A 12192-nucleotide genomic window follows, 5' to 3' on the forward strand; every position below is an offset into this window, starting at 1 on the left:
TGTGTGTTGATTTGGCATTTAGTTACACCAGATATACTATTATCGAACCATCTACTATATATAAAAGCAACAACTTTGCATACACATAAATTTACCCCTTACAATTTCAACATTTGTACACTTTCATCGAAAACCCAATCTTCGCCATGGTCATGCCTTCATGTTTTTCTTTTATGGTATGCAATTTTTATTGCCAATGTTCCAATAGTTTGTTTTCTTATTTCATTCTTACTTTAGTTTTCATATTTTAAAACATTTGTTTGAATTATCTACAAGATTACCAAGAAGAATGACTTTGCAAATATTTTTCATAGCTAATTTCTTAATACCTAATGATTTATGTACAGGTTAATATGAGGATTATCTCTAAAGTAATGATACTTTCATTATCAATAATAGTGGTTCTCTCTGGCACAACATACTCAATTTTCCTAGAGTCTGAAAATCATATCAAATCGGCTACTTTTGTGTCTAAAAGTTTTGAAGTGGGACCAGGAAAAATTGCATCAAAAGCACTTTATGATATTGAGTTTCCAAAAGGTCATATTGGGGTCAAGAGTTTTGATGCCGAACTAGTTGATGAAGATGGGAAATCTGTACCTTTATATGAAACCTATCTTCATCATTGGTTTGCAATAAAGTACAATGAAAATATTACTATGTCACGGTACATTGAGCAATCTCATGACATTAGTAAAGGTATCAATTACACAAGAAATGATGGTGCATGCAGAGGCTTTTTGCTTCCACATTATTGGGGATTAGGAGGAGAATCACGAGGAACATCCTCAAATCTTCCAGACCCTTTTGCGGTAGAATTTGGTAATCCTACAAATATTCCACATGGATTTAAGGAAAAATGGTTGTTCGACATCATGGTTATCGATACACGTGGTGCATATAGTAGGAAAGGTTGCACAGAATGTAGATGTGACCTACTTAATCTTCCAAAGGACTTTTATAATGTCACAAGAGACATTAATGATCAACCATTGTCCCTAAATTATAAAGGAGGACTCTTTTGTTGTAAAGATAACTTACAATGCAAATTAAGAAAGGGTTTTCATGGCCCAACGAGAAAGCTTTCACTGAGATACAAAATAAGATGGGTTGATTGGGATGAACACCAAGTGCCACTAAAGTTTTATATACTTGATACAACTGATCGTGTGAGAACAAATGGCTCTTCAACAATTCATGATTGCCAGGTAGAGAATTTATTCAAGATACACTATTTAACAATCCAACCCTCGCTAAATAGAAGACTCTTTTTTTAGTTTTATTTTTTCCTTTTTATAAAGTACTATTTTCAAGTTGTTTTTTGCATTAATTATTTTTTGACCCAAATAAAATTTTGTTACTTTTCAATAAATATTATATATTTCAAAGATAAATACAATATCTCTCTTATAAGGACCAGATAAAAAGACTAACACACATTAATTAATTAGGTGTAAAAGCAATTAAGTGAAAAGATAGATATTATGAGTCTCAATAAACTTTGGGTAATTTCGGCAAAATAATACAAATTAGTAACTATATTAAACAACTTTCTTAAAGGGTGTGAATTAGTTAAATAGCCTTATATTTAGGGACGTAGGGAGTAGATGATAAGTGGACTTTTAAATCTCAATTAAATTACAAACCATAATAGTAGCCTATTACTTTGTTGTGAGGAAGTTGGTAACATATGTTTCTTAATTTCTTATAGGCAGAATATACCATTCCAAGAATTGGTCATGGTGACTCCCCTCATGTTAAGAAAGCAAACATCCCAATGAAAAAAGGTGGTTATCTTATATATGGCACTTCTCATATGCATACTGGTGTTGTCAATGCAACTCTCTATGGACAGGTGATATTTGATATATGTATTCATTCCTATATAATCTTTATGATTTGTTGAAGATAAAGTTTTATTAAATTTTATGTGCTTCAGGTATTCTTAAGTAATAACTTTTTTCATTAATACTTTATCATTGTAAGATGTTCACCATTGTAATGCATCTTCACTAAATTTATGTCTTTGATTAACTTAGGATGGAAGGGTTTTATGTACTTCAACACCAAAATATGGAACGGGAAAGGAAGCAGGAAATGAAAAAGGTTACCTAGTTGGAATGTCAGGATGTTATCCCAAACCAGGCTCTGTTGAGATTAAAGACGGTGAAATTCTCACTCTAGAAACGAGATATCAAAACAAGTTTCGTACTGGAGCTATGGGATTTTTCTATATTCACTTGGCTGAACAACTACCAAACATTTTAAAGATTTAATGTGAACTCTTAATTTATCTTTTCCAAATAGCTTATTTAGCTTTTGGGATGATTTATTCTTGATAAGATAAATGTTGTAATATCTCTAACCCTTATCTTTCTTAATGCAAAATTCTTTTATTGAATATGAAATATTAAGGTTATATTATAAAATTAAACAAGATTAGTAGTATTAATATTATTCTTAATGTATACCAATATTACAACCATTTTATGAAATATTGTTATTAAATGATTTAACAACATTTGTTGATGTTGTCTTTGGTATTTTTCTTCACAATTGTAATTTGTATATTATTTACATTTTTATCAATATTCTAGGAAGCCATGAGACTTATTTATTATTTGTAATATATTATAAACTTACTCATACTAATGTTCTTACAAAATTGGTCAATTAATTATTACTATCCCTTAATTCAACAAGAGTTAAAAAAAATTCAACTTCTTGGATGGTTACCGAATATTAGAAGCATTTGCCTAGTTTTTAAATTTCCAGCCACATTGTTACCAAATTCTGTATAGCTTAAAAATTACTTTATATTTAAAGTTAAAAATTCTTAAAATAAAGACGTTTGACAATATTAGCTTAAAAGTTCTTTTAAAACTATTTTTCTTATCTCATGTTAATTAGTTTAAGAGAGAGAGATATGGAGACAAAGATGTCCGACTTTTTTTTAAGCTACTTTCGCTTGTCTTTTTTCTTAAACAAAAAATACATTTTCCTAATTTCCATTTAGTAAATAATAATTTCTTAATTTTTTTAAAGTCTTTCTCCCAAATTATTTTTTTTTCAAAATTTCTTTTTAAGAAGAAGAAAGTGTTAACTATAATTGGACCAAACACAAACAACAACAACAATAATAATAACAACAACAATAATAATGACAATACAATTTGGAAAGTTAGAAAAAATCTTAAAACATACCATGCAAATTAGGTTTCCTTGATGATTGTCATCAAAAGGAAAAATTAGCATGCACATTTTCGATAGAAGATTTTTTTATTTTTTATTTTTGTCTTTCTTGCCCTTTAAATTTTCAAGCATGCCATGTTTCATCCAACAATGCTAGAATCTTATACAATTAAAAATCCATCTTATAATTATTTTTTAGTTTCAAGAGGATGAAGACTTTCTTCTAACACTTATCCCTTAGAATGATGTTAATATGTGTTATCATAATCGATCTGAACTAGCTTGTCAGATAGGTTGAATTTGGAATCGATTATCAAATCAATTCATTTAACTAAGTAAACTTTTTTGCAAAGAACTAATGAAGAAAAGACATTGAAGCGGCCATACATATTGGCGAAAAATTGTTGTACTTGGGGAAAAACATTTTGGCTAAAATATATTTTTGGTTGCTTATCTTTTTAATAAAATTTGTTTTGATCCTTTATCTTTTAAAAGATTCATTTTAGTGTTTTATCTTTTAAATGAGTCAATAATGCCCTCTCCATACAATGCTTGCTAAAATGTGTTTGTTGTCCCCACACTCTCTCTGCACAGTAATTTGCCTCGTGTAAAGCACCAAGCTATTAGACAACAACTAATTGGGATCTCTCAATGGATCAAAGCATTGAAGTCTATATAAAGCTTGAAGATGTTTGTGACAGAAAGTTGAATCACACAAAAAAAGAATAATCTGAGTCAAAACGAGCAAAGTGTTGTAACGCTATCAATTTAGTTGGACAAAAGAATCTTGAGCAAATTCAGTGAATCTTAGCTTTTCTAAGTTAGCAAGTTTCATTGTGTTTGAGCTTATTTTCTAAACACTCTTTGAGTGATTAGAATACATTTTCTATTAAACATTTATTGTTTGTGAAAACCAGGAATGGCGTAGTGACAATAAAATACTTGGGTTTTAATCTTGGAGGGATTAGGGGCAGTGTCAGGAGTGGCCTAAAGAGTACTTGTTGTAGCAAGAAGTGGCATAGAGAATACTAGGTTGTAATAAGAGATTTTATTAATGGAACACTTCAACTTTTATTAATGGGTTTTAGTCTCAGGGGGAGATCAAGGGTAGTGTCATTAGTGGCCTAGAGAGTACTCGTGGTAGCCAGAAGTGGCATAGAGAATACTTCATTGTAAGTTTTGAAGGAGAACTGGACATAGCCCAAATGTTGGGAGAGTATAAAACCACTGGTTTTTCTTTATTGTTTCTATATAATTAGTTTTTTTTTTCTACAGTTTACTTCTATACTATTGTATCCAAGTTTTGTGAATTGCTTTTTCAGCACAAAGTGATTTCGAACCCCTTGGGCGAAACCTATCATCCATTGATATCTATTTCAGAAAAGCCTTCAAATTTTTTGATAGATGATGTTTTTATCCATCACACTATTTAGCCCTCCTATTAGTGTGTTTTAGGTACTTTAATTGGTATCAAAGCTTGGCCTCCAGTTGAGCTCTTGTCAAAGTAGAGGAAACAAAATTCCTAAAACAATGGAAGAAGGATTTAATGTGAACAAGCCTCCCATGTTCAAGGGAGCCAACTATGATGACTGGAAGGAAGGGATCATTGCCTTCTTTGAATCCACTCACTTTCATATGTGGGATGTTGTAGAAAAGGGTAGTCAGATTCCCCTAGGTGCTTAGAAGAACAAGATCCCCAAGGATAAATGAACGGATGATCATAAATCTAGATTTCTTTTCAACTCACGAGCAAGAAATGCTATGTTGTGTGCTTTATCACAAGAGGAATATTCCAAGGTTGATAGCTACAGAAGTGCCAAACAGATGTGGGACACCTTTGCCATTACCTACAAAGGTTTAGTACTTTAGGCTACAGCATAGAACACAAGAACATGATTAATTAGAGAAATATCCTCATGTGCATCAACTTGTTTGTTAGAAAGACTCAACGCTTTTTACCTATTGCTGTCAACTTTTACTTACTTGTATTTATTGTTTTTACCATAGAATTAGTTTATTTCTATTTTTAACCATCAATTATCAATGTTTGTTCCAACAATGCCTTACTTCTAAATAAAACTCTATCTAATAAGCAAGTTCCTTTAGTTTGATGCTCAGATCACTCTGTTTTAATTTTAAATACTTGACGACCCCGTGCGCTTGCCGGTATTTCATTTCCCTTGAATATATTTGTTAAAAATTGGAGAAGAATGAACCATATGGGAAATTGAACAGGTACCCTACTTACATTATGGAGCCCTAAATAGAAGGCCCAAAAATAATGAAATCCTAATCTAATATGTACAAAGATAAGTGGGCTCATACTTAGCCCATGGGCCCAAAATCTACCATAAGGCTCATGAGAATCCTAGGGCCTTCTCTTGCGTCTCTGGCCCAATCTTCTTAGAGTCTTCTATCCAATGGCCTTGGGGGTAGGATTGCATCATTAGACTTCAAAGTTCAGACCTCATTCTCCCTCTTCTCTTTGTCAAAATTTTGTTCCCCTTTCTTTGTCTCCCTTCACTCATCTTCTCTTACCTTCAAGCTCTTATCCATGGTTTCCTATGGTGGTGAGCTTGTTCTTGACTCATCTTCTACTTGAAGTGGTGTCTCCAATCACCTTTCCTCCTTCTCTTTTCTGCTACCATTGATCTTCAAGAAGCGAAGGACTCTAGTGATGAAGAAGATCCAAGGCATACAAGCTCTACATGGAGCTACATTATGCGCCTCCGCTTTCGCCACAAAAGTCACCACCTTCCATTCCTCAACCTCCATCCTTGAAGGCTGACAATGATGGTCCACTTATTTCCTTTTTCTCTTTAAACTTATGTTTTTTATAATGACAAATGGGGAGAAACTAGAATAGGAATTTTTTTATTTGTAAGCACTTGTACTAATTTGTCTTTTTAATAAAACAAGTGTTATGGTGGTCACATATGTGTGTTTTCACTTTTTTCTAATTCTTCTACATATGCTATGCATGCTCCGATTAATACATATTCTCTAATACATGCACAAGGCAATAAACTTAAGGAGAGTCTCATTTATCTCAATATAATTTGCTCATGTGTTCTGATAACATATTTTCTTTGATTATGTCTTTAAAAGACCTTTTTATGCTTTAATGCTTAACAAGTTTGTTGTATGACAAAATTACATTCTTCAAATACACAAACAAAGAGTAAGTAGTGTGCAACAGTACACTCTAAACATCCGGTACCTTGATCTTAAACTTTTCATCTTATCCTTTTTTGTATCAAAATTTATACTATTTGTCATCATCAAAAAAGGAGAGATTGTTAAGTCTGGTTGTGTCCAAGTTTATCTATATCTATGAGATACAAGGAGAAAGCATGAATAGAAAGGCTCTGGACAATAGCTAAAGTATTAGTCATTGGAGAATACTACCTCAACAACTAGTCCTAAGAAGACAAGTGCTTTAGCACTTGGCTCATATTCCATAGGCATGGAATAGTTAACAGATCCTTAAGTACTTAAAGTAATCATCAAAACTGGCTTAGTGACAAAAAGTACTTGGGTGGGTCTTAATCTCGGGGGAGATTGAGGGTAGTGTTAGGGGTGGCCTAGAGAGTACTCGTTGTAGCTGGAATTGGCATATAGAATACTTTGGTTGTTATCAAAGTTTTGATTAGTGGAACCCTTTAAGTTTTGAATGGCATCTGGATGTAGACCATGTGTTGGGGTGAACTAGTACTTTTAGCTTGTCCCTGCAAGCAAAACCACAACCCAATATTCTAAATCTATGTAGGTTATACTTAGTATTCTTTCCTTGCCTCGATAGGCAACAACATTGGTATTCTCTAAGACTCTATAGGCTTTTCACCTCATACTCTATAAGCCTCTATAGGCTCTTCACCTAGTATTCTTTAATCCTCTATAGGCTCTACCCAAGTATTCTTTCAAAAAGCCTCCCAGAACTTCACACCCCTTAGTAGCAGTCATCCTCTAATTATTCTCATGAGTTCTTCCCTCTATCCTAAGGGAAGGAAATTGCACCATCTAAGATGTCTTCTACTTCGGCTCCTCTAATGAAAGTGTTTATAAACATTTCTATGGATTTGGGTCTACTTCGGCTTCATCAATGTTTTGACTAAGGAGGATTATTCTAATATAAGGTACTCTTAGGATGACTCTCGCTTTACCCTCTCAATCTGGAACTTGTTCATTGTAATGAGCTCCTTCAAATTCTCTTCCATATATAATTTGTCCATGAAGGTAGAATTTGAAATTCAAATACCATATAAGTTGTCCATGTTCATACAACTAGCATTTCAGCTCTAGTTTTCTCTTCCATGTCTTTTGCACCGTCAAGCTCTTATTGGGTTTCTTTGCTCTTCTCTGCTTTACCCACCATTTATGTCAAATTTTCCTTTTCAAAATTAAAATGTATCTGTTGTGTTCTGAGTTTGTGGTCTTATTGGATTCTCATGACTTTTGAATTAGAATACTTGGAAATCTTCAAAAGATTGGTCTACAACATGTCTTATTGGGATGCTAAGGTTATTGTAGTGCCTTGTGCTATAATCTTCTATCTTCTATTTTCTTATACTTGGTCAAGACTTCTTGTCTTCTTTGAGTTTCCTTCTTCATAATTTATTCATGTCATATGGAGAACTCTCAACTTCAAAATTAGTGCTTTTGTATAGCTTATGCAAACATCTTAACTTTTAGGCTCTAGTGTGTGCTTCTGAATGGGATAGATATGGTTTTTTTCACATGTGTCTTTTGCACTACATACTTTGGATTATCCCTTAGTCATGTGTAGCTTCTAATATATGTCCCTTTAACAAAGATACCTAACATCATGCTTCTGATCATATATAGCTTGTTATATTTTCAGTTTCACTCATAAAACGTGTTTTCCTTTCCATCTTAATTATGACAACTCTCTTTCTAGTAGTTTTGCTTTTGATTATGCAGAATCTATGTCTAGAAAACTTCTACCATATAAGTTGTCCATGTTCATACAACTAGCATTTCAGCTCTAGTTTTCTCTTCCATGTCTTTTGCACCGTCAAGCTCTTATTGGGTTTCTTTGCTCTTCTCTGCTTTTCCCACCATTTATGACAAATTTTGCTTTTCAAAATTAAAATGTATCTATGGTGCTGTGAGTTTGTGGTCTTATTGGATTCTCATGACTTTTGAATTAGAATACTTTGGATGATCCCTTAGTCATGCGTAGCTTCTAATATATGTCCCTTTACCAAAGATACCTAACATCATGCTTCTGATCATATATAGCTTGTTATATTTTCAGTTTCACTCATAAAACGTGTTTTCCTTTCCATCTTAATTATGACCACTCTCTTTCTAGTAGTTTTGCTTTTGATTATGCAGAATCTATGTCTGGAAAATTTCTACCATAGGCTACTGCTCCACATCTTCCCCATTCTTCTAAGTTTAGTCGTATGTTATAAAGAACACCTAAAGCAATCAATACTAGATAGCTTGGTTCGGATAACTTAATGTTTGCTTCTTGAATATTTGTCATCGTTAAAACTCAAGCTTTTGAAATAATTTTGTTTCAATAGGGATACACAATTTTCATGTTGATGACTATCTACGAAAAGACCAAAGCTGCAACCAATGTGCTAAATTAATTAGATGATGGAAAACCCTCTAGTGCATCGGAATCCCCATGCATTGCCAGATAAAAACCTCAAGTACAAGGGATTACTTAAATTAGGAAAAAAAAAGCCCACCACAATATGAAAAAAAGTGTAACCTAAAGAAAAATAATGTAAACACCAACTAATGCCTCTTATCCCCTGCCTCCCCCCCTCCCAATAATAAGGGAAAAGTCCAATCGCATAAGTTAGTCCATACAATCAAATAATAACGCTGGAATGCAACCTATTCTCATCCAACACCATTTGTAACTACTACCATGTATAAAAAATTATTTATGTAATATTTTTAATTTTCAAATCTTAACTTTCTTCAATTAATCGCATTTAAAAATAACTTCTACAATATAATTTTGTTATCTTTAATAAATTGTAAGTTAGGTTATCAAATATATATTTTACATTTTAGTTTCCTAAATTTAGTCTTTTTCCTACTAAAGTTTAACTAATTATATATTTTTATGCATTTATTTGAATTAAATATTCTTATTCCTTTAAAAATTTTAAATAAGATTTTTCATCTATATCTTTTAAACAATATTTCAGTTAAAAAAATATCAAAAAAATGCATGCATAGTTTCATATTAAGAAAAGAAAAATAAGGAACAAAATAAAAAAATATACTCAAAAAAAATTAGACCACTTAAAGAAGAGTGCTATGCACATGATTTTTCTCAAATAAACCAATATATCAAGTTGTTTTTCACCTATATAGCTATAAAAGTTTTCTAATAGTTTGCATAGTTACCCAACTTGGTCAATGCTGATCAAATTTGCTTTAAACCTTTATTCTGTAAATTCAAAAATACGTTATATATCCAACAAAATGAGACAATAACGTGTGTGTTGATTTGGCATTTAGTTACACCAGATATACTATTATCGAACCATCTACTATATATAAAAGCAACAACTTTGCATACACATAAATTTACCCCTTACAATTTCAACATTTGTACACTTTCATCGAAAACCCAATCTTCGCCATGGTCATGCCTTCATGTTTTTCTTTTATGGTATGCAATTTTTATTGCCAATGTTCCAATAGTTTGTTTTCTTATTTCATTCTTACTTTAGTTTTCATATTTTAAAACATTTGTTTGAATTATCTACAAGATTACCAAGAAGAATGACTTTGCAAATATTTTTCATAGCTAATTTCTTAATACCTAATGATTTATGTACAGGTTAATATGAGGATTATCTCTAAAGTAATGATACTTTCATTATCAATAATAGTGGTTCTCTCTGGCACAACATACTCAATTTTCCTAGAGTCTGAAAATCATATCAAATCGGCTACTTTTGTGTCTAAAAGTTTTGAAGTGGGACCAGGAAAAATTGCATCAAAAGCACTTTATGATATTGAGTTTCCAAAAGGTCATATTGGGGTCAAGAGTTTTGATGCCGAACTAGTTGATGAAGATGGGAAATCTGTACCTTTATATGAAACCTATCTTCATCATTGGTTTGCAATAAAGTACAATGAAAATATTACTATGTCACGGTACATTGAGCAATCTCATGACATTAGTAAAGGTATCAATTACACAAGAAATGATGGTGCATGCAGAGGCTTTTTGCTTCCACATTATTGGGGATTAGGAGGAGAATCACGAGGAACATCCTCAAATCTTCCAGACCCTTTTGCGGTAGAATTTGGTAATCCTACAAATATTCCACATGGATTTAAGGAAAAATGGTTGTTCGACATCATGGTTATCGATACACGTGGTGCATATAGTAGGAAAGGTTGCACAGAATGTAGATGTGACCTACTTAATCTTCCAAAGGACTTTTATAATGTCACAAGAGACATTAATGATCAACCATTGTCCCTAAATTATAAAGGAGGACTCTTTTGTTGTAAAGATAACTTACAATGCAAATTAAGAAAGGGTTTTCATGGCCCAACGAGAAAGCTTTCACTGAGATACAAAATAAGATGGGTTGATTGGGATGAACACCAAGTGCCACTAAAGTTTTATATACTTGATACAACTGATCGTGTGAGAACAAATGGCTCTTCAACAATTCATGATTGCCAGGTAGAGAATTTATTCAAGATACACTATTTAACAATCCAACCCTCGCTAAATAGAAGACTCTTTTTTTAGTTTTATTTTTTCCTTTTTATAAAGTACTATTTTCAAGTTGTTTTTTGCATTAATTATTTTTTGACCCAAATAAAATTTATTACTTTTCAATAAATATTATATATTTCAAAGATAAATACAATATCTCTCTTATAAGGACCAGATAAAAAGACTAACACACATTAATTAATTAGGTGTAAAAGCAATTAAGTGAAAAGATAGATATTATGAGTCTCAATAAACTTTGGGTAATTTCGGCAAAATAATACAAATTAGTAACTATATTAAACAACTTTCTTAAAGGGTGTGAATTAGTTAAGTAGCCTTATATTTAGGGACGTAGGGAGTAGATGATAAGTGGACTTTTAAATCTCAATTAAATTACAAACCATAATAGTAGCCTATTACTTTGTTGTGAGGAAGTTGGTAACATATGTTTCTTAATTTCTTATAGGCAGAATATACCATTCCAAGAATTGGTCATGGTGACTCCCCTCATGTTAAGAAAGCAAACATCCCAATGAAAAAAGGTGGTTATCTTATATATGGCACTTCTCATATGCATACTGGTGTTGTCAATGCAACTCTCTATGGACAGGTGATATTTGATATATGTATTCATTCCTATATAATCTTTATGATTTGTTGAAGATAAAGTTTTATTAAATTTTATGTGCTTCAGGTATTCTTAAGTAATAACTTTTTTCATTAATACTTTATCATTGTAAGATGTTCGCCATTGTAATGCATCTTCACTAAATTTATGTCTTTGATTAACTTAGGATGGAAGGGTTTTATGTACTTCAACACCAAAATATGGAACGGGAAAGGAAGCAGGAAATGAAAGAGGTTACCTAGTTGGAATGTCAGGTTGTTATCCCAAACCAGGCTCTGTTGAGATTAAAGATGGTGAAATTCTCACTCTAGAAACGAGATATCAAAACAAGTTTCGTACTGGAGCTATGGGATTTTTCTATATTCACTTGGCTGAACAACTACCAAACATTTTAAAGATTTAATGTGAACTCTTAATTTATCTTTTCCAAATAGCTTATTTAGCTTTTGGGAGGATTTATTCTTCATAAGATAAATGTTGTAATATCTCTAACCCTTATCTTTCTTAATGCAAAATTCTTTTATTGAATATGAAATATTAAGGTTATATTATAAAATTAAACAAGATTAGTAGTATTAATATTATTCTTAATGTATACCAATATTACAGCCATTTTATGAAATATTGTTATTAAATGATT

General features: G+C 31.9%; 2 protein-coding genes across 2 annotated transcripts; both read left to right on the forward strand.

Moving 5' to 3' along the window:
- Nucleotides 1-353: 353 nt before the first annotated feature.
- Nucleotides 354-2276, forward strand: LOC102664925 (uncharacterized). Its single transcript, XM_006577494.3, has 3 exons — nt 354-1208; nt 1712-1855; nt 2040-2276. Exons 1-3 carry the CDS (start codon nt 354-356, stop codon nt 2274-2276), a joined length of 1236 nt encoding a protein of 411 aa, XP_006577557.3.
- Nucleotides 2277-10033: 7757 nt separating this feature from the next.
- On the forward strand, nt 10034-11955 carry LOC102664678 (uncharacterized). Its single transcript, XM_006577492.3, has 3 exons — nt 10034-10888; nt 11391-11534; nt 11719-11955. Exons 1-3 carry the CDS (start codon nt 10034-10036, stop codon nt 11953-11955), a joined length of 1236 nt encoding a protein of 411 aa, XP_006577555.3.
- Nucleotides 11956-12192: the final 237 nt, after the last annotated feature.

The sequence above is a fragment of the Glycine max genome, chromosome 3 (genome assembly GCF_000004515.6).
Source record: "Glycine max cultivar Williams 82 chromosome 3, Glycine_max_v4.0, whole genome shotgun sequence".
NCBI lineage: Eukaryota > Viridiplantae > Streptophyta > Magnoliopsida > Fabales > Fabaceae > Glycine > Glycine max.